Source organism: Canis aureus, chromosome 6, assembly GCF_053574225.1.
Source record: "Canis aureus isolate CA01 chromosome 6, VMU_Caureus_v.1.0, whole genome shotgun sequence".
Classification (NCBI taxonomy): domain Eukaryota; kingdom Metazoa; phylum Chordata; class Mammalia; order Carnivora; family Canidae; genus Canis; species Canis aureus.
This window is the reverse complement of record NC_135616.1, coordinates 42,242,762-42,265,565: the sequence shown is the minus strand read 5'-3', so window position 1 is coordinate 42,265,565 and position 22,804 is coordinate 42,242,762. Positions and strand designations below refer to the sequence as shown.

At 45.4% G+C, this 22,804-nt stretch overlaps 2 protein-coding genes across 3 annotated transcripts in view; both read left to right on the top strand.

Annotated features, from left to right (window-relative positions):
* The window catches only part of PYCR2 (pyrroline-5-carboxylate reductase 2), a 131,178-nt gene that overhangs the window by 74,833 nt on the left and 33,541 nt on the right, over positions 1 to 22,804 (top strand). The window lies entirely within an intron of this gene.
* On the top strand, positions 7,574 to 20,467 carry SDE2 (spliceosome associated SDE2). Of its 2 annotated transcripts, XM_077901306.1 has the most exons (8): positions 7,596 to 7,731; positions 8,183 to 8,282; positions 13,874 to 13,991; positions 15,579 to 15,690; positions 16,028 to 16,197; positions 17,336 to 17,450; positions 19,092 to 19,596; positions 20,133 to 20,467. In XM_077901306.1, exons 4-8 carry the CDS (start codon positions 15,590 to 15,592, stop codon positions 20,352 to 20,354), a joined length of 1,113 nt encoding a protein of 370 aa, XP_077757432.1. In that variant the 5' UTR covers positions 7,596 to 7,731; positions 8,183 to 8,282; positions 13,874 to 13,991; positions 15,579 to 15,589; the 3' UTR covers positions 20,355 to 20,467. The 2 variants fall into 2 exon arrangements, with proteins under 2 accessions (XP_077757430.1, XP_077757432.1); XM_077901304.1 differs by lacking the exon at positions 8,183 to 8,282 and having other exon boundaries at positions 7,574 to 7,731.

Here is a 22,804-nt window from a genome sequence, read left to right as displayed (position 1 = left end):
AAGCAGGGTCCCTGCGGGGAGCCGGATCCAGGACTCGATCCCAGGGCCCTGGGATCACAACCTGAGCCTAAGGCAGATGCTCAACCACTGAGCCACCAGGCATCCCAGAATCCTTTTTTTTTCCTCCAAGGCTCTGGGTAATTCCAAGTTATGTGTTGATATCACTATCATATTATAGTAACAGGAGGAAATTATTTATTTGTACGCAAAACACTTTGTCTTATCCTCTATTAGAAATACATTATAGGACAAAAGATATTTGGTGGAAGAGTCTCAGCAGCTAAGACTCTTGGTATCTGGTGCGTTGGGGAAACCTGCTATTCTGGGTACCTGAGTTTTCTCAATTGTTAGGATTTAATTGGTGTGTTCATGAACATTCAAAATTCTACCCTTTTTGGTGGACTTCTAGAACTTGTATTATGCTGCCTTGCCATCTTACCTAGGGCACACTGAATATAGCTGAGCCTTTCCTTCAGGATTCAGGATTCTCGACATTTTCTCCTGTGCTTTCTCTCTGCTGTGATATAGGAATGCCTTTAGGGTCATCTGAGGTACACGATGTTGTTTGACCCAATACCTGGAATCTACCTCAATGGCGGTGTTAGCTTTGCTCTTTTTTTTTTTAATTAAAAAAATTTTTTTTTGCTTTGTCTTTTTATATTACTCTGGCCACCAACTGATACTTCTCATCACTGCCTCCCCTCCAGCCTCCTTTAGCACCTGCCCCCATTTGGCAATCTGCTCTTCTTGTCCCCTTGATTCATATAATGGGCTTTATATTAACTTGCTAACTTTCAGTAGGCTGTTAAGCAGACCCTCACACTTCTAATAATCCTTTTTAAAAAAAAATTTTATTTATTTATTCATGAGAGACAGAGAGAGAGAGAGAGAGAGAGAGAGAGGCAGGCAGAGGCATATGCAGAGGGAGAAGTAGGAGCCCAATGTGGGACTCGATCCCAGGACCTTGGGATCACTACCTGAGCCAAAGGCAGACAGACGCTCAACCACTGAGCCACCCAGGCATCCCCTAATAATTCTTTTTAAAACAAGAAGAACCTAGGGTTCTTTGAGCAAAATGCAGATGTTAGCTGTGTAGGGGCCTTTGGGTTATTTCTATGTCTTATTTATTTTTTTAAGTAAGTTTTATGCCAATGTGGGGCGTGAACTCATGACCTCAAGATCAAGAGTCCCATGCTCCACTGGCTGAGCCAGGCAGCCCCTGTTTTACTTTCTAAAAATATGTTTTAGGGGCTCCTGGGTGGCTCAGTCAGTTAAACATCTGATTCTTGATTTCAGCTCAGGTCATGATCTCAGGGTCCTGGGATCGAGCCCTGCTTTGGGCTTTCCTGCTCAGTGTGGAGTCTGCTTCTCCTTCTCCCTCTGCTCCTCCCCTACTTGTGCTCTCTTCTCTTTTTCAAATAAATAAATAAATAAATAAATAATTAATAGTTTTTATTTTATTTTTTAAAAGATTTTATTTATTCATAGAGACAGAGAGAGAGGCAGAGACACAGGCAGAGGGAGAAGCAGGCATCATACAGAGAGCCTGACGTGGGACTCTATCCTGGGTCTCCAGGATCATGTCCTGGGCTGCAGGCGGTGCTAAACCACTGCGCTACCGGGGCTGCCCAAACAATATATTTTTTAAAATTTTTATTTATTTATGATAGACACACAGTGAGAGAGAGAGGCAGAGACATAGGCAGAGGGAGAAGCAGGCTCCACGCACCGGGAGCCCGACGTGGGATTCGATTCCCGGTCTCCAGGATCGCGCCCTGGGCCAAAGGCAGGCGCTAAACCGCTGCGCCACCCAGGGATCCCCAATCAATAATTTTTAAAAGGATTTTATTTATATATTCATGAGAGACAGAGAGAGAGGGAGAGAGAGAGAGAGAGAGAGAGAGAGAGAGAGAGAGGCAGAGACAGAGGCAGAGGCAGAGGCAGAAGGAGAAGCCGGCTCCCTGCAGGGAGCCCAATGTGGGACTCGATCCCAGAACTGTGGGATCACGCCCTAAGCCAAAGGCAGATGCCCAACCGCTGAGCCACCCAGGAGTCCCTAAATAAATAAATTCTTAAAAAAATGTGTTTTAGGTAGGTGAGTGAGCCAGATGGCTGTATCATTAAATTTAGTTAACTTATTTAAACTAGAATGCTAATTCAGTTGCCTAATGACGACTGGCCTTATGATTGATAAGACACCTTCTATTCAAAAACTTCTACGAGGGACTCCTGGGTGTCTCAGCATTTGAATAGTGTCTGCCCTCATGATCCTGGTCCAGGGATTGAGTTCCACCTTGGGCTCCCTGCGAGGAACCTGCTTCTCACTCTGCCTATGTCTCTGCCTCTCTCTGTGTCTCTTATGAATAAAGAAATAAAATATTTAAAAAGAAACAAAAAACCCAAAAAACTTCTACAAGAGTTTCACAAGCACAAACTTTGACCGCACCTTAGGATACAAAGGCAAATTCTAAGAACAATTGTGGTGTAGCTCTGTAACCATTCATAAGTGCGTACCGAAAGCAGTTTCCTGAGTTCACACCAGCGAAACTTCCAGGGAGTGAGGAACATCTGACTTTTAATCAATCTCTATTCATCAAATATTTTCCCTTTGGTTGCCAAAGTAAAATTAAACGAAATAGTGAAGGCTATTTTCTCATTAAAGATAATCCCAGTTAGTGGATGTGATGGTTAATTTTATGTGTCAACTTGACTGGGCCATGGAGTGCCTGGATACTTGGTTAAACATTACATTGGATATTCCTGTGAGAGTATTTCTGGATGAGATTAACAATTGAATCAGTAGATTGAGTTAGGTGGATTACCCTCTACTTGAATGGTGGGCCTCATCTAGTCAGTTGGAAGGCCTGATGTGAGCTGAAAACCTGACCCACCTTCCAGCAAGGGAGGGTTCCTTCTGCCTGGCTGCCTTTGAATTAGGACATCAGCTTTTTCCTGCCCTCAGATGGGAACTGCATCATTGGCTTTCCTAGGTCTCCAGCTTACTGGATCAGTCTGCAAATCTTAGGACTCATTAGCCTCCATAATTGTGGAGACAGAGGGTGAGCCAATTCTTTGTAACAAATCTGCCTGCTGGGGTGACTGGGTGGTTATGTTGCTGGTCCAATTCTTGATTTCAGGTCAGGTCATGACCTCAGGCCCCAGGTCAAGGCTCAGTGGGGAGTTTGCTTATCCCTCTCCCCTCCTCCTCTGCCCCTCCTCCGGCTCTCTCATTTGAGCTCTCTTAAATAAATAAAATCTAAAAAAAAAATATCTGCTTGCCTCTCCCTCTCATGCTTTGCTCTATTGCTTGGCAGATGATGTGTTATTTTTTTTAACAAGTTGAAGGTTTGTGGCAAACCTGCATCAAGCAAGTCTTTCCATACCATCTTTCCAACATCATTTGCTCACTTCATGTCTCTGTGCCACATTTTAGTAATTCTCATATTTCAAATTTTGTCATTATTATTATTATTATTATTATTATTAAGTAGACTCCATGCCTACTATGGAGCCCAATGCTGGTCTTGACCTCATGATCCTGAGATCAAGATCGGAGCTGAGATTGAGAATCGGAGTTTCAAAAAAAAAAAAAAAAAGAGAATCGGAGTTTCACCTAGTGAGCCACCCAGATGCCCCACTTTATCATTATTATTGTATTTTTTATGGTTATCTTGATCAGTGATTTTTTTGATGTTACTATTATAATTGTTTTAGGGTACCAAAATAGGATGGCAAATTTAAATGACAAATATTGTGTGTGTTCTGACTGCAGATGGGGTGGAGAGAGCAGGAGAACTAGAATTGGAAGGGGAGCCTTTTTACTGATTGGCTGCAATCTCATGATAAAACCTGAATGGATGAGCAAAGAAAGTGGTTTCTTGACATGGAATCTACTGGTGAGGATGCTATGGAGATCGTTGAAATGACAGCGAAGGATTTAGAATATTCCAGACACCAATACACTTGAGAGGACGGACTCCAATTCTGGAAGAAGTTCTACCATGGGTCCAATGCTATCACACAGCATCACATGCTACAGAGAAGTCCTTCATGAAAGGAAGAGTCCATCGATGAGGCATCATTGTTGTCTTTTTTTTTAAGATTTTATTTATTATTTATTTATTCATGAGAGACACAGAGACGGAGACACAGGCAGAGGGAGAAGCAGGCTCCCTGTGGGGAGCCCAGTGTGGGACTCGATCCCAGGACCCCAGGATTACACCCTGAGCCAAAGGCAGACACTCAACTGCTAAGCCACCCAGGCATCCTGACACTGTTGTCTTATTTTAAGGAATTGCCACAGCCACCCCAACCTTCAGCGCCGCCCCTCCCCCACCAGTCTGCAGCCACCACCAACAAGGAGGCAAGCACTCCAGCAGCGAAAAGATCACAACACGCCAAAAGCTCAGGTGATGGTTGGGGTGTTTCAGCAATAAAATATCTTTTCCATTCAGGTGTGTGTATTCTTTTCGATATAATTGCTATTTCATACCCTAGTATAAACATAACCTTTATATTCACTGGGAAACAAAAAAATTCATTTGACTTGCTTTACTGCAATATTGGCTTTATTGTGGTGATCTGGAACTGAGCCATCGGTATCTCTGAAGTGTGTCTGTCTCTCTCTTTCTCTCTCTGCACCCCATTGGCTCTGTTTCTCTAGAAAACCCTAATACACCAAACATACTCTGTCAAATGATTAAAAAATATTCCTACGGATCTCTGAATTTTCCAGGAGGAAATCCCCTTTTGAATGGCCATGCAGAATTCATAAAAAATTATGGATTTTTATTGACAAGAGGGAAATTGAATTTCAATGTTGAAAACCTTCCAGTGCTGAAACACCACGTTTATGGACAAGTGCTCTACCAGTGTTGTTTTATAATTCTAGTACAAATGAATGGCATGACTGAAAATTTTTTAACGTTAACAGCATTATTTGATGGAAGCCTAAGAATGACAACCACACAAGATAAAAAAAAAAAAAAAAAAAAAAAGCACACAAGGCAATCAGGAGAGACAGCTTTCTCGAGGGAAGTCCACCCCGAATGAAGATCCTTTCTTCTTGCTGACACTTACAAAGAGGTGGGCTTCTGCACTGGCTATGGGTCCAGCTTTTTCTCTCTGCTCATACCTCCACCCTACTCTTCCTTTCTGCCTTCTCAAGCTCCTTCCTAGCACTAGAGCTAAACACACACTTCTTCCACCTCCCAACTCCACCTCGCCCTTGACGTGTCCTGTTTTCTTCTGTCCAATACAGGAAGGAGGGTGGAGCTGTGCCTTCTCTGGCAGCCAAACGTCTTGGATCCTTACTTCAGAGGCTCCACCTCCCACATCATCCACCACCCAGGGTGGACTACACAGCTCTTACCCAGAAGCTGTTTTTCCATCCTAGAAGCTGACCTCATTGTTCCTGGGGCTGGAACCATCCATAAGACACCACTTGCCAATTTAGGAGTTTATAGCACTTCTGCGTTTGTGGCACAGGAGGAGCCAGGCTGTGCCATTGTCTTTTGTCATAGAGATGGCATTAACAACCTCTTGTCCTTGCCTCGGAGCGGACGTGGCTGGAAACACCGAAGTGTGACTTGCCTGTCGCACATGGAGCTAGTCTGCAAATCCATGAGTTCAGGAGCCTCACTGTCATCTATAAAAATTGCCAGAGTGTGCAGCCCTGCTTCCTGTTCTTGCAGGCCAGCATGACATTCTGGCTCAGTCGAGCCCCTGTCATGGGTTGCCACACAAACATTGTCTGGAGCTGTCATTTCCTGGCAGTGAACAATTACTCCACATGGCCTCAGGACGTGCTCACAGTGTCCTCCTGGCATCTGAACCAATCTTCAAAAAAGCAAAGGTAGGGCTAGAGTCAGTCTTTTGGAGAAGATGGGCAGGAACAGAGTGTGGCTTATTGGAAACAGCAAATACAGTCCCAGGAGCACAGCTAAGCTATTCTTCTAAAAGAGGAACTGGCCTCCACCCTCTCACCACCTACTGGTCCCAACCCTAATGTGTCTTCCTGTCCCTTCCCTGCCTACCACCGAGGAGGGGAAGGTGGCAGAAGTTGTCTGTTTTCATAGTCATGGACACAACTGTGTCTGCTGGACACCACTGTATACTCTCAGCCACCCAGTGAATCAGCTATGTTTCTAGATTTTTCTCTACTGATGTGTCCTTGGCCTGACTTTAGGGTTCTTAGTTTCCCAGCTATTTAAATGAATTTTGAAACCATCAATCCAAGTTGAATTCTGCATTTTTAGGATATAAAGTAGTTCTACTGCTGCGAAATAGATTTCTTCGGATGTACACTGGGAATAATTTGACTACCTTAGTAATTCATCGCATGTCCAATTAATATTTATTTGACTTCTACCCAGTGTACATCACGGTGCTATGGCTCAGTGTAAAAGTTTAAGAACGCCTTAAATATTGCTTGCTCAGTAAATATCTATCTCTGAAAATACAATGCTTAGTAACAAGTTATTTCCTATTTTAAATGGCAATGCCTGTTCAATACTTAGAATTTTTTTAATAACAGGGATTCAAATGCAACAGAGATAGCGAACGATTTCATCCGGACATGAGGCTTTAGGAGGATGAGACGCCAGGCTAATACTAAATGACGTTGACTTTCCTAACTGACAAGGACTAATTAAGGTACAAATCACCGAAGTAAAAATGTTGCGTGAAGCTCAACTGCTCTTTTGTCTGGTTTCTCGTAGGAGGGGAAGCCCTCAGCCCTTTGAAATAGCCATTAAAAACAAACAAACAAAACAACCCCAAGGAAGAAGAAATCGTGCATAAACAAAGAGGCCTGGGGCTGGGACCCCCGGAGGCGGCTCGCCCCGGGCCGAGGCGGACAGAGCCGGCGCGGGCTGCACAGGGTCGCCTGCAGGGCCTGCCTGCGCCCCGGGCACCGCGGCCCCCGCGCTCCGGGCAGCCCCCCGCCCCCGCACGGCGAGGGAAGCCCAGACCACCGTCCGAACCCCCCGCCTTCACAGGCCTTGGCATCCCACGTAGGGGACGTGGCCTCTCCCCGGCCGAGTGCCGTCCCAGCGAGAACAGAGGCTGCGGGCCGGAGCCCCGCCCCCGCCCCAGGCCCCCTCCCCGGCGGGAGGAGGAAGCAGGCACTGCGCGCGGCCAGCAGAGACCAGGGAGGAGAAAAAGAAGGAGAGCCCCGGCGGCCGCTCGCGGGCCGGGCCTAGGAGGCCTCTCCGCGCTCGCGAGCGCCGCTCCTTCGAGCTCGCCCCTCCGCGACCCCAAGGTAACCGCGCGGGGCCAGGGACTCGGCGAGGCCACGGCCTTATCGCGCGCGGCCAGAAGGCTCCCAAGCCGGCCCCGCGCCAGCCTTTTATCCGCGGTCCCCCGAGCCCCGCCCCAGCAGCGTTTCCTAGCAACGCCTCGCCCTCGCGCGGCGCTGCCTTATCGGCCGCCGCCAGCCCTTCCTGTTCCCCTCCCCCGCCTGCGCGGCGCGGGCACCCGGCTCACGTGACCGGCCCCAGGGGCGGGGAGAGGCGGGGCGAGCGGAAGCGGAGGGGCGGGGCGCGGGAGGCCTCGTGACGCCATCCAGACGCGCCGAGGGAGTGGCGGCGGCTGTCCCGGGAGCTCGCCGAGATGGCGGAGGCCGCGCCGCTGGTGTGGGTTCGCGGCCCCGGCTTCGGGTGCAAGGCGGTGCGCTGTGCCTCGGCCCGGTGGTCCGCCCAAGAAGTGGTCCGCCGACACTGCCGGGATCAGGTGAGGTCGCGCTTCCTGGCGGGCGGGATGGGGTGAGGGGCCGGCCGGACGGGGCCGCGCCTCTCTCTCCCTGGGGGTTCTCCGTGTTTGAGTCTGAGGGCTCCCCAGCTTTGAGGGGCTTCACACTGATGCTGGGGCCTTGCTTGCTTTCGTGTCGGGGGTGGCGGAAGGGGCCGCAGCTCCGCGGCTCGCCGGTGCTCGGTCCCGCTCCGGGTGGGCGCACGGGGACCCTGGGCCCGCTGTCGGATGACGTGTCGGGCTCCTCTCTCGTGTTCCGTGCATCCATCCCGGGCTTGTATGACGTGCATGTCGTCCACCGGTCAGCCCCGTTAGCTCCGACCTAGAGGAGCGTCTTCACACCCGGGCCTGGGCCGGAGGATGGCGGGTGGGGCGGGGGGCTCCTCCGGCTCAGGTCGGGGCCGAGCGCGCACACGCGCGTCCTGTCCTTTAGGTGTTTCCACGGATCGTCTGAAGGCCACATGTGTCCGTACACGTTTCTGAAAACCTGCCGTGGACTCCCAGAGTTACTGTGTGGTTGAGTGAAGTACCCAGTAAGCGAGCTTCCACCAGCCGTGAGACGTCACACCTGTTGGGTTATCTAAACAATTTGGTGGTCTCCCCGAACCTAATTTTAAATTTGGCACTTGACCTACTAGTCTGTTTTTCTTTATAACCTCACTTTATCCGTGTTTCTCCAGGCTCGCTTTTCTGCTTGTTATTTATAGGCTTACAACATGTTAACACTGCACTTTAAGCCGAATCTTTATTTGGACCGGTTCCACGAAAAAGCAACCCGTCTTTGCAAATATGTTTTTCAGCTTCCCCATGTGTGTTTCCACACTACAGTGGAGTCTAAAAACTGTCAGAACTGTTTTTGACCATCTGGGTAGGGGAAATATTTTACAAAGTAGATGGATTTTAATATCTCTGAAAATAAGCTTTTATCTCAAGGACTGTTGGTCCAAAATGACCAGAAAAAAATAGGATCTTAATGATGAGAAGTATTGGGAAAAAATATTTAATTTTTTTGTTGTTGTTGTTCATCATGAGAGTAACAGAGAGAGGCAGAGACATAGGCACAGGGAGAAGCAGGTTCCCTTCAGGGAGCCTGATGTAGACTTCATCCCAGGACTCTGGGATCACGACCTGAGCCAGAGGCAGATGCTCAACCGCTGAGCCACCCAGGTGCCCCAGAAAAATATAATTTTAAAATACAAGGAAGAAATATAAATGGATGCTTCAGTCAGGTGCTCAAGAGATAGGACCATAACATATGTGAACAGAAACAAGAAATTTACAAAAGGGTATCCTGTGAGATACTGGAAGAAATTAAAATAGCTCAAGTTCACAACAATCTTTTTTTAATTTTTTATTTATTTATGATAGTCACAGAGAGAGAAAGAGAGAGAGAGAGAGAGAGAGGCAGAGACACAGGCAGAGGGAGAAGCAGGCTCCATGCACCGGGAGCCCGACGTGGGATTCGATCCCAGGTCTCCAGGATCGCGCCCTGGGCCAAAGGCAGGTGCTAAACCGCTGCGCCACCCAGGGATCCCACAACATTCTTTTTAAAACAAAATTATACTGATGGTATGAGGTCAGTGTTGTGTCCACTGAAAAAGTATAAATCTGCCCTGCTGTTCTTCAGGCTAGGATAAAAGACACAAATAGAGCCAACTGCCAAGTTAATAGGAAACAGTATTTCTCTTGAGATGGTGCAGTTGTAAAATGTTACAATGACTCTCTTGGAAGTGTGCTGCTTTCTGATTCACTAAGAAACATTGATCTGGAAAATTACAGACTACAAGGGTCTTTGCTGTTTGAAATTTTTTTTTTAAATTTTTATTTATTTATGATAGTCACAGAGAGAGAGAGAGAGGCAGAGACACAGGCAGAGGGAGAAGCAGGCTCCATGCGCCGGGAGCCCGACGTGGGATTCGATCCCGGGTCTCCAGGATCGCGCCCTGGGCCAAAGGCAGGCGCCAAACCGCTGCGCCACCCGGGGATCCCTGCTGTTTGAAATTTTATCGGTGAAGATTAAGCATCCCGCTCTTGCTTTGAGACTAAGTCACTTTTTTTTTTTTTTTAAGATTTTATTTATTTATTCATGCGAGACAGAGACACAGGCAGGGGGAGAAGCAGGGTCCATGCAGGGAGCCCGACATGGGACTCCATCCCGGGTCTCCAGGATCACACCCTGGGCTGAAGGCAGCACTAAACTGCTGAGCCACCAGGGCTGCCCTCTAAGTCACTTTGATACAGAGACAGCATGCTTGATTTCCAGCCCAGGTGCAGAGTCAGATTAGGAGTTTCTGAACACAACATTCCATGTTTATCTTAACTTTGTGGTTTCTAAGGAAACGGGGGTCTGGATCCAATCTGCTTCATAGTCTAGACCTGATGTTGCCCCTTTTACATAGCCCTGCTTTGTTTTGAGCCCCTCAAAACCACTTTCGTTTAAATTTCACATAAACCTCCACCCTTGCCTCAAATCCTATACTAATTGTTTTTTGTTGGTGCTGAGACACTGCACTATTCCTCTTGTCTGCAGTTCCCCCCCCCCCCCCCCGCCCCTCCCTTGTTGCATTGAGCCAGTAAATTTGACTTTGGTGAACTATACATTTATCTCTGGTGGCCTTGAGTTGATTGGGCTAAGATTAGCACAATACTTCGTGCTTGAAGTACTTTATAACACACAAATGGTGAAAGACCCTTAAGTTGATTCTAAATTTTCTTTGTCCTTTTTTTCTGCTAGTGATTATTGATAAGAATCTTAACAAATAGAAAGTGAAATTTTGTTGATCAGTTGTCTTGTTTAATAAGTAGTTCTGTTTGGAAACCAAGTACGGTGTATATAATTTTTCTGCCTTCACATTAATGTCTTTTAAAGTTATTTAGAAAAAAAAGTTGTTTAGAATGTTAGAAATACTTACCTGCTAGATAGAAAATAAGAGAAACTAAGGTTGCTTTTCATTCATAAACATAAAACAAACAGGTATATTACATATCTCATTTAATCTTGTATAATTCTTAAAAGTGGACAATGTTTTACAGATAATAGACCTTCCTGTTAATTGCATGTAGGCTGAGCTCTTCTCTCCTGCTAGCATGTTTGCCTGGGAAAACTCTAGTCAAGTTAAATCTACCTGTCCACCCCCCCCCACCCCCCACCCCCGCCATGCAGGCAGTGACTGTGCTAGGGAAACCAATCACACAAATCAGTTTGACCGTAAATTCACAAACACTGACCTTCGTAATGCTTGGCCCTTCTACTCTGTAGTCCCAGGCCAGGGTGGGCTTCCACTGGGTAGAAGGACTGCTGAGAATATTGATCCCTGCAGCATTTGCACAGCTGGGCAGAATCTGGGGGTGCTGCAGCAGCTTTGTTCATTTCCCTGTGTCACCTTGATTGTCTTCTGTACACCACGGAAGTAGTGCCAAGGTTCATTGCTCTCACTCTCCTGTGTGACTCTTTGATCTTTTCTCTCTTAAAATCTCTGGTGCTTCTCCCATCTCCAGGCCCATACTTTATATTTGGTGCAGTCAAGAGACAGAGTCCTTATCCTCACACCAGTGCCCGACCTCGTTGTCATACATTTGGCCCTCTCTTCGTCCATTACCGTGGATAACCAGTCATTACAGAGGAGTTGCGATTAGCTTCTGCTTTGCACTGTACCCTGTCTCCTTGACCATATTTAGCATCAGTTCTATCTCCTCTGCACTTCCCAGTGCCTTCCCTTTCTCCTGGATCATTCCCACCGGTGTGCACACTTGAGCCCACATTCCTTCCAGATGTCGCCTCCTTTTCTCTTTTTTTTTTTTTTTTAAGTTTTTTTAATAGAAAATATCCTTGAACAGAAAACTTCTCTAGAGCCCACTCCAGTCAGGCTTTTGTTCCCGTCACTCCAGCAGACCACCTCCTGTCATGCATGTCAGCATCTTCTGTGTTCTCATACCCGATCGTTGGTTTCCAGGCCTCCTCTCTCTTGGCCTGTCAGCATCTTTGGGCACACCTGGACATTGGCATACTTTGCTCACTGTGTCCACACGTCACCCTCAGTTCTCTTCCACCTCATTAACCTCCCTTCCAGTTTCTTCTGCTACTTTCTGCCCGTCTCCTGAGCTCTGAATCAAGGATTGGCTGGAGTTGAGTGTTTGATCTTCATTCCAGTGTCTCTTCCATCATGCAGGACGTATCCTTCATTTTCAGGGCTGTGAGTACCATCTTCCAAATGTAAAGCTCCAGCCCAGACCTTGTCCCCAAACTGCAGACTTGTGTACCCATCAGGTTACTCAGCATCTTCATGTGGCTATTAGACCACTCAAAGGAACACATCCTAAATGAGACTGGTACCCGAAAGGTGCTTCTCACTCTTAACAAATGGCAACTCTATTTCCCCTTCTCTCATTGCTCTGTGGCTCTCACTGCCCACCTCCAGAGCCTTAGGGCCCCCCCACTCTGTTCTTCATCCCCTTTGCCACTACCCCGATACAGATGGCTTTCATTGCTCACCTGGGTTGTCACAGTAGCCGATGTCACTGATGTCTCTGCTTCTATAGTTTTATTTCCAATTTAGCAGCTAGAGTGATCCTTTAATAATATAACTCTACTCTCAATCTGTTCCAGACTCTGCAGTGGCTTTTTTCAGAGTGAAGCCTGAAGTTCTTATAGTGGCTTTTCAGGCCTTCTCATTCCCCTTTGGCAGACTTCTTCCAGCCATGTTGGTGGTGTTACAGTTCCATGAATACTCTTGGCTTGTCTCTGCTGCCTTGCTTTGCATTTGTTTTGCCTCTGAAATGCTCTTCCCCCAGAGAGCCATGTGGCTTGTTCTCTCCCTTTTGTAAATTCTCTGCTAAAATGTCTCTTGATCAGAGAGGCTTTTCTTGACTAACAGTATATGTAAGATAGATTACTGGCGTACCCATCCACATCTGGTGTCCCCTTTACCCTGCTTATCACCACTGGCCATTGTATATCATTCACTTATTCTTTCCCTGTCTTTCCCCAGTAGAATGGAAGCTCTGTGAGCAGGGTCTTTATTCACTGGATTATTCATTACAGTATTACAGTGCTTGAAAAGTACCTGGCAAATAGTAGGGACTTCATTAATATTTGTTGAATGAATGGACGGGTCCTGTTGAAACGGCCATGTGATATGGTTCAGAACGAATGTTCATTGTGTCTACTTCGGAAAGATGGCAGTTGTGCGTTTCTCCTTTCTGTTAGTGTGTAGATCTCATTCCTGATATTATAGGTTAATTGTGTATCTCTCAAGTTCCATATAACTTTGGAGAATACTCTTCCATTGTCTTTTTTACAGCATCAGAAACTTGTTTAGAAAGACTTAGTTTTTTTTTTTTTTTAAGATTTTATTTATTTATTCATGAGAATACACAGAGAGGAGAGAAAGAGAGTCAGAGACACAGGCAGAGGGAGAAGCAGGCTCCATGCAGGGAACACGACGTGGGACTCGATTTCGGGTCTCCAGGATCAGGCCCTGGGCCGAAGGCGGTGCCAAACTGCTGAGCCACCCGGGCTGCCCAAGACTTAGGTTTTATATCTTATATTCATCATTTGATCTGAGAAAATTTGAAATACACAGATGGGGCTTCTGCTGTAACTCAGGAACATGGGCAGAAAAGTACTGCTGCCAGCTGACCCTCCACCTGTTAAAGTTTATATATAGGTGTACAAAGATCATACCGTCGTCTCCTTCCCTCCCCCTGCTCGTCCTTACCTATACTTTTCAGAAGGTGTATTGTCACTTTTAAACTTGTGCAACGTGATATTACTTGTTTAAAAAAAAAAAACGAGAGAAAAAGGGACTTGCAGAGTTACTGGGTCTGAACCCGGTCTAATTTTCTACCTTGACTCTGTTTACCTGTCAGAGGAGAAGAGAGCAGTTCTTAATTTTTGCCCAAAAGACAAAAAATTCTTGTGCGCATCATGATGAGGTGTTAGGAAAAAAGTCATACCCTGAATAAATCCTCTGACATGACTTTTTTTTTCTTTGGGTATTCAGTTTAACAAATACTAATGGAACACATGCTGTCTGCTTATAACTGGAGTAATAAAGACATGATAGGCAAGGCTCCTGCAGGAAGCTTGTGTCGTCTCATTTAAAAATTCCAACCTTGTCTCTAGGCTGTTCCAGTGGAATGCTTTTTTGTGAAGTGCAATGGATCACTCGTTGATGCCAATGACAGAGTGCAGCATGGCGCGGTTTATAGTTTGGAACCCAGGCTCTTCGGTGGAAAAGGAGGTAGGACGCGCATATTTGTGGCTGCCATATATTACAGTTGCAGTGTCTAGCTCTATGGAGGAAATTAATGCACTTCTGGGCCTCTGGAGTATGCCATTCTTATTTTGCCTTATGAAATCCTTTCTTTACTTTCCTAGTTCTGAGTACTTTCTTTTATTCTTTTTGAGGAATATATTGTCTGATTATAATTTCTGCCTTCAGAAGCAGGATAGCTCTTAGGCAGCTAGGTTCTAAAACTTTGGGGGAAGATTAGATGAAGAAAAACGATCATTATTCTGTCCAGCTTGTGGAAGAAAGAGTGTTAAAACAATTAAATTTTCTTCTGCTTTTAGCAAGATTTTGTCTGGTCATTGTAGTTCCCAGAGAGGACTAAAGCCAGCCTGTGGAATACAGCCATTTATAGATTAGGGTAGGTTAAGATCTTGTTACATGAACACTATTCTCTAAGAATAGAGAAGAGAAACTAAAAGAGCAAACACAGGGGATCCCTGGGTGGCGCAGTGGTTTAGCGCCTGCCTTTGGCCCAGGGCACGATCCTGGAGACCTGGGATTGAATCCCACGTCGGGCTCCCGGTGCATGGAGCCTGCTTCTCCCTCTGCCTGTGTCTCTGCCTCTCTCTCTCTCTCTCTCTGTGCGACTATCATAAATAAAAAAATAAAAAAAAATAAAAGAGCAAACACTGAATATGGGCAGTCCTGGGTATTTCTCCTGATGCACTAATGTGTCATCCCAAAGCTTTCTCAGAATTCACAGTGACTTGATTTGGTGTTCAGAGAACTGGCATCGCACATTATAATCATCCTCTTGTTTGAAATTCTGTCAATAAGAAGAAAGCTTATTAGCTAGGGACAACTTAAAATTGCTTTTGCTTTGAAACTCACTGCAAAATCTCACCATAAAAAGATTTTTTTTAAGTTATTAATCTTGGAATCTCTGGCATTGGGTTAAACCCTTTAAGATATCCCAGTGGTGTAGAGACAGTATTTCAGAAGTATAAGAGGGAGAGCAAAATGCATGAGGTTGAATCAGGTTTATCATTTTTTTTTTTTAAGATTTTATTTATTTATTCATGAGAGAGAAAGGCAGAGACATAGGCAGAGGGAGAAGCGGGCTCCCTGCAGATTGCCTAATGCAGGACTTGATCCTAGGACCCCGGGATCCTGACCTGAGCCAAAGGCAGACGCTCAACCACTGAACCACCCCGGCGCCCCTGGTTTATCAGTACTTGTACCTTTGATACCTGCGTAGAATCTTGATGTCCCTTTCTTTAAAAAAAAAAGAAAGAAAGAAAAGAAAAAAAGATTTTTTTTAAAGATTTATTTATTTTAGAGACAGTGTGCACGCACAAGCACAGAGAAGGGCAGAGGGCGAGGGAGAGGGAAATTTTAGACTTCTCTTGGAGCCCAATGAGCGGCTTGATCTCGAGACCCTGAACCAAAACCAAGAGTCAGATGCTTAACCAACTGAGCCACCCAGGCTCCCCAAAGAGATTTTTAATCTTGAGGTATAATAGCATTTCCACAAATTTGATATTTATCAATCCTTGAACCCTTTTTAAACTGTTTTCTCCAAATTTATTTGCCCAGGGTTTGGATCTATGCTCCGTGCACTTGGTGCTCAGATTGAGAAGACAACCAATCGAGAAGCTTGCCGGGACCTCAGTGGAAGGAGGCTACGAGATGTCAACCATGAAAAAGCGTAAGCTGCCCACTGTTAATTTCTTCAAAGACAACAACACACTTTGCTGCCAGTGGTGATTGTACACAGGCCATGCATATTGAAATGTGGACTTAAAAGATTAGCGCTCTAGCTCATTGTTATCGGCCTTAGCTCTCTCTGTAGTTTAATAATTCCTGTCGGGTTTTAGAGGTCCGTCACAGGGCACCTATGTTAAGCGTGTCTCACCTTTCTGAAGGAATATCACAGTATGTGCAGGACAATGTGGATTCATCCAGGGTGTGGGAGGGGAACTCCTCACATATAAACAAGCATGTGTGTGATACGTCTGGTCAGTTCCGTGTCTCTCCTGTCCTAGGATGGCTGAGTGGGTGAAACAGCAAGCTGAGCGAGAGGCTGAGAAGGAGCAGAAGCGCTTGGAGCGCCTGCAGCGGAAGCTTGCAGAGCCCAGGCCCTGCTTTACCAGCCGGGCATACCAGCAGCAATGCCATGAGATGGCTGAACGCTTGGAGGACTCTGTCCTCAAAGGTGAGAGTGACGGTTCCTTGCTGAAGCTACATTGTTGCTCGCTGCATACAAAAGGTACTCCTGGAGTCTCGGGTTACAGACCTCTGAGGAGTGGATGAAAGTCGTGGAACCTCTCCCCTCAGTAATAAACAATATGAGGGCACCCAAGTGGCTTAGTCAGTTGAGCGTCTGACTCTTGGTTTCTGCTCAGGTCATGATCTCAGACTCTGTGCTCAGGGAGTCGGCTTGTTCCTCTCCCTCTGCTCTGCCTCCTGTGTGCACCTGTGCGTGCTCTCTAAAATAAAATTTTCAAAATAATAATAAACAGTATGCCTTATATCCCAGGAAAGAAAGAGCACACACTCACACAGAATGTGATGTATTCGACTCCTGAATTCTAGGGGTGCACAGGCAGGTGAGAACACTTGTGCTAGGTGTTGCCAAGCCTGCAGGAAGTGTTTACACCTCAACATATTTGCATCTAGTTTCAGGTCCATTTTTTTTTTTTAGGTCCATTTTAAAAAAATGGTTTTTATTTAATTAAATAATCAATTAATTTTAAAAAGGTTTTATTTATTCATGAAAGACACAGGGGGCAGAGACATACGCAGAGGGAGAAGCAGGCTCCCCATGGGGGCCCGATGCAGGACTCGATCCCAGGACCCCAGGATCATGCCCTGGGCCAAAGGCAGACGCACAACCACTGAGCCACCCAGGCATCCCTAAATGATTTTTAATGAGAATGATTGTTATTAATTTTTATTTAACTTTTATTTAGCATTATGCTAGAGCTCTTGTGGATTCAGTTGAATAATAAGGAATCCTTTCAATCAGAGGTTATGATGTAATAATACACAAGTAGCGAGTACAAAGGGATGGACCATCTGGTTTGGGGAGGCCAGGTATGCACCCGTCAGTCTCAGAGCTACAGATTGGGTATTGGTATTCTCAAAACCTGGTTCCAGAGCCAGAATGCTCATTACTTTGAATCTGTGTAAAATGAAGTTGAATCTCATCTTAGCCATTTTAAATTTTGGTATGTTAAGAAATTTAGAACTGGAGCTTTAGATTGCAATGCAGCTACATTTGTAATCCATACAGTTTATGTCTTTAATCATACCTTCTATGGCGTAACTGAGTTGTGAAAATTTCTGGTTAGGCATGCAGGCTGCCTCCAGCAAGATGGTGTTGGCAGAGACTGGTGAGAGTCGGAAAAGACCCAACAAATCAAAAGCAGACAGAGGAGCCAGAGCAGGGAAAAGGAAGTGCTTTTGGTAAGTGTGCTTCCTTTTCATTCCAAAGAGATTTATGTGCACCGGCACGCTTCCTCTTGCCTATCTGGTGTAAACACTTTTTAAAGTAAGGTTTGATGGGAGCTCAGAAATTTCCAGAGTGCTTTAGTTCTCAGTTCTCCATAGCTGTCACACTGTACACACTACTACTGGTTTCTGCCTTGAGTGCCAGGAATGGAATCTAAAGGATGGTTTTTTTCTTACAGTGAAAGATCACAGAAAAATCACTTTATCCTTGAATTACTCTCTAGTGTTGAAGGATTTAACTTTCAGAATTTCTAGGTAGAGCCATGGCTGCACTTTTCACTTTCCAGATCGTTTTGTCTTTCTCCATGGTTTTTCACAGTTGTTACTGAGGTCTGCGGCCACGGCTAGACCTCTCTCTGACCACTTTTGTACTTGCAGCTGAGAAGCACAATGGCGCCTTTTCTTGGCCATCATTCTGGTAGCGCTCCCGCCCTTCCCACTTGGTTCTCCGGTTACTAGCTCAGTTCCCTTGGGCCAAGTTCTAGAAAATGACCTCCAGATGGATCTTGCTTTCTTGCTGGCCTCTGCTTTGGGGACAGAAAAATAATTAATTAAAGATCCTGTAACTGAGAGTCTAGCATAGAATCTTGAAATAGGAAGTAAGTGTTCTTGAGAGAAAAGGTAGTTGGATTGTGTGAGGTTGGGAGAGAGTTAAGTCAGGTTTATTGAGATGTAATTTATGTGCATTAAAATCCATACTTTCTCATTGAAGAGCTCCGTGAGTTTTGAGAAAGACAGTCACATAACCACCATTAAAATCAAGATACTGAATTTTTCCATTTCACTAACAGTTGCACCTTTGCAGTTAATTCCTGTTCCCCTGCCCCGGCATGCTCTGATACTACTGTGCTATGTGATCTGATGGTTTTGTGTTTTCCAGAATGTCCTACAGCCCTTTGTGTCTGGAGTCTCTCCGCGCAATGCTTTTGAAATCCGTGGCTAGTATTATGTCTCAGTGCTTTTGTTCCTTTCTGTTCACAAGTATCATAGTGTCTGTTTATCCATCTCCTGTTGATAGTTTGGGTAGTTTCCCATTTGGGGTAATTGTGAACAAAAAAGGATTTTAACGGTTTGTTATTTTAGCTACATTTCTAACAGTTGAGATTTGTACAAGATAGGAAAAAGAGCTTTAGGCAAAATCAGTTTTATTTGAAGAGAGTCACAACCCCTGGGGTCCCCAGGTGGCTCAGTTAATTGAACGTCTGCCTTCGGCTCAGGTCATCATCTCAAGGTCCTGATACCTAGCCCCCCGTGGGGTTCCCTGCTTGGCAGGGAGCCTACCTTTCCCTTTTCCCCTCCCCCTGCTTGTGCTTTTTTCTCTCTCTCTTTCTCAAATAAATAAATAAAATCTTAAAAATAAGAGAGATTCACATCTTTATAGAGGAGTCCCTGTTGGATCTTTGGGATGATTGGTTCCAAGCTCACTGAATTTCTTCTCCCCATTTATACCTCTGAATATCTTTTCCTAAAAATTAGCTCCTTTCCACCTCAAATGAGCAGATACTCTGATGCTGACACAGTCCGTTCCCAAGACAAACCCTGACTGTTCAGCATAGAGGCAGTGGAGTGGTGTTAAGCCTGTGTCGCTTCTGGCAGGTTGGGCATGGATGGACTGCAGACGGCAGAGGAGTCCAGCTCAGAGACCTCGGATGATGATGGGGAAGAAGCTCCTAGTACTTCGGGAATGAGCCCGCAGGCTCTAGACGGCGGCCGCGATGACATGGAGCTGGCAGCCGGGTCCTCCCACCACTGTCCAGGGGCAAGTGTGCCGAGTGCAGCCTCTCAGTCCCCGGAGCCACCGCCGACCCCAGGGACAGGCTCTGGGCATGCTGTCTCCGCAGGCAGGTGTGCTAGGTTGGGGCAGAGTTCTGCTGAGGGTCGTGTGGATGAGACGATGGCCGTGGAAATGGAGAAAAGCCAGGAGGAGAGGGGGACAAAAGGTGAAGAGCCCAAGGAAGATGAGGCCGCAGGCCCTGGAGCGACTGGGGAGCTAAAGCAGTTGGAGATGGCTGGCAGGGACAGAGCTGCGGAGGCTGCGCCTGGAGAGGGCAGGGAAAGCGCCCCCCTTGCCAGCCTGGAGGGAAGCCAGTCAGGAAGCACAGTAAGTAGTTTGGGGGTCCATGTCCAGAGCCAGGCAGCTTAATGGCTATAGTTCCTCAGTGAGTCCTTAACCCAAAAACGTGCTTTCCCCATCAGCTGCCGAGTGGGCCGGTTTGTTTAATAACCAGAAGTACAGACAAGGGTGAAGCTTGCCTTATCCCCCCAAAAGTCCTTTCGTTTTTTTCCTTTTAAACTTTGAAATGTATGCATTTTTTGCCTCTAGGTGGCAGCTTTGGTTCCATATTTTATCAGTTCTAAGCCACACATTGATCACGTTTTAATATCTGAATTGGGGTGGATATCCGTAAGAGCTTAATGGGTGTGGTTTACCCACTGAGCAGGGAGCCCGACACAGGGCTCGATCCCAGGACCTGGGGATCATGATTGAGCCAAGGCAGATGCTTTACTGCCTGAGCCTCCCAGGAACTGAAAATTCCTTGTCAGATGGAATGTAGTTGACAGCTAAGGAAAGTCTTCAAGAGGAAGAGCCTGTTTTGAATATTTTCTTTCTTTTTTTTTTTTTTTTCCCTCTCTCAGGATTCCGGTCAGGACACGATTGATCTGCTGGCATTCAGCTCTGTAGCTGAGATGGAGGCACTGGGTTTGGACAGGCTCAAGTGTGAACTGATGGCCCTGGGACTGAAATGTGGGGGCACCCTGCAGGAGCGGGCAGCGAGACTCTTCTCTGTCAGGGGACTGACAAGGGAACAGATTGACCCTGCTCTGTTCGCCAAGCCTTTGAAGGGGAAGAAGAAATGAGTTTCGTCGGAGCTGGTTTCCTATGTGTTTATAGTCTAGCATTTGTAGCCTGCATAATGTTGACTCTTGGCCATTATTCAGCTGATATTAAAGCTGACTTTTTAATGACCCAATTCTGACTTTTTCATTATTGTATTTATGGAGTTAATGTGTGAAACCATCTGGGCCTGCAGTTTTCTTTGTGGGATGTTTTTTTTTAATAACAGATTTAATTTAATAAATATAGGTGTATTCAGATTTTTGCTTTCGTCATGTGCGATTTAGGGAAGTTATACAGTTGCCCCTTGAACATCACCAGTTAGAAGAACTGGTTAGCAGGAGTCCACTTACATGGATTTTTTTTGTTTTGTTTTCAAGAAATACAGTATGGTACTGTCAGTGTTTGTGATTTTCTCAATAATGTTTTCTTTTGTCTAGTTCATTTTTTTTTAAGAACGCAATATATAATACATAGAACACAGAGAATATGTGTTTGACTTGATGTCATCACTTGGGCTCCCAGGGCACAGTCACTTCTTCATAGTTACGTTTTTGGGGGCGTCAGAAGTCACAGATTTTTGGCTGCTCGGGGATTGATGCCTCTAACCCTCACGTTGTTGAAAGGTCAGCTAAATTTTTGAGAAGTGTATTCGTTTGATCCCAGTTGTTAGGTTTGCGATTCACAGGTGTCCCTCATTCTTGTAGCATCTTTGGGAGCTGTGGTGCTAACTGCTTTTTCATTCTGGGACTGGTAGTTGCTGTTTGTTCTTTTCCCCAATCAGTCTAGCCAGGGGTGTATTGGTTTTGTTGATTTTGATTTTCAAAGAACTGACTTTTGGCTTTGTTCATTTTTCTCAACTTTTGCAGTTTCATTGATTTCTGCTCTTTATCATTAACTTTCTTCTACTTAGTGCAGATTTACTTTGCTCTTTTCTTTAGCTTAAGATAGGTTATAGGTCATGATCTTGACTTTTTTCTAATACAAGTATTTAAAGTTGCACATTTTTCTTTAAGCACTGCTTTAGCTGCATCTCAAAAAATTTTAATATGTTGTGTCTTCATGAACAGTTGTAAATGTTTTCTAATTTCCTTGTGAATTCTTCCTTGACCCGTGGGTCGATTATCTAGAAGTATATGGCCTAATTAGCAGATGTCTGTTTTTTTCCCTAAATATCTTGTTATTGATAGTTTAATTCTATAAACGTTAGAGAATACGTTTATGATTTCAGTCTTTTTAGTTTTATTGAGACTCCTAATACGACCTGTATGCGTATGATTTGCTTTGGTGAGTGTTCCACATTCACCTGAAAAGAATATGTATTCTGAAACATTGGGTGAATTTGTTCTCTAATAACAGGTTATGTGATTAATACAACTGTTGTTCACATCTGTGTCTTCATGGATCTTTTGTGTCTTTCAGGTTTTACGTGTTGTTAAAATCTATTATGATTGTGCAATTATCTGTTTTTTTAATTGTATCAATTTTGCTTCATGTTTTGAAGGCCTGTTACTAGGTTATGTCATGTCCTCCCTAATAAATTGACCACTTTGTTCTTACAAAATTTCCCTCTTTATCTCTGCTAATACCTTTTGTGTCCAGTTCTCTTGTATCTGATATGAATTGGAGCCTCTCCACCCTTGTAATGCATCCTGTGTGCATGAGACACTACTTTTCTGCCTCTCTGGTGTCTTTCTACTTAAAGTAAGTGGAATTTTTATACACAGTGCAAACTCGGATCTTACTTTTTTTTTTTTTTTAAGATTTTATTTATTCGGGATCCCTGGGTGGCGCAGCGGTTTGGCGCCTGCCTTTGGCCCAGGGCGCGATCCTGGAGACCCGGGATCGAAATCGAATCCCATGTCGGGCTCCCGGTGCATGGAGCCTGCTTCTCCCTCTGCCTATGTCTCTGCCTCTCTCTCTCTCTCTCTCTCTCTCTCTGTGACTATCATAAATAAATTTAAAAACATTAAAAAAATAAAATAAAAATTGTATTTATTCATGAGACAGAGAGAGAGGCAGAGACACAGCAGAGGGAGAAGCAGGCTCCATGCAGGGAGCCCGACGTGGGACTCTATCCCGGGTCTCTAGAATCATGCCCTGGGCTGCAGGCGGCGCTAAACCACTGCGCCACCGGGGCTACCCAGGATTTTACACTTTTTTTTTTTTTTAAAGATTTATTTATTTATTTATGATAGACAGAGAAAGAGAGGCAGAGATTCAGGAGGAGGGAGAAGCAGGCTCCATGCCGGGAGCCTGATGCGGGACTCGATCCCGGGACTCCAGGATCGTGCCCTGGGCCAAAGGCAGGCGCCAAACCGCTGAGCCACCCAGGGATCCCCGGATTTTACACTTTTATCTGTTCTGACAGACTCCACCTTTTCATTAGCCTTAGCTGTGATTATTGGCATAGTCAGATTTAGGTTTATCATTTTATTGTTTTTCTGTTTGGATTGGAATTACATTTTAATTG

What these genes read in the sequence shown, in the direction of transcription:
- SDE2 (XM_077901304.1), top strand. Translation starts at nt 7,612, where the DNA reads ATGGCGGAGGCCGCGCCGCTGGTGTGGGTTCGCGGCCCCGGCTTCGGG. An exon ending in GCCGACACTGCCGGGATCAG is followed by an intron (nt 7,732 to 13,873) that starts GTGAGGTCGCGC and finishes CCTTGTCTCTAG; the next exon opens with GCTGTTCCAGTGGAATGCTT. An exon ending in GCTCTTCGGTGGAAAAGGAG is followed by an intron (nt 13,992 to 15,578) that starts GTAGGACGCGCA and finishes TTATTTGCCCAG; the next exon opens with GGTTTGGATCTATGCTCCGT.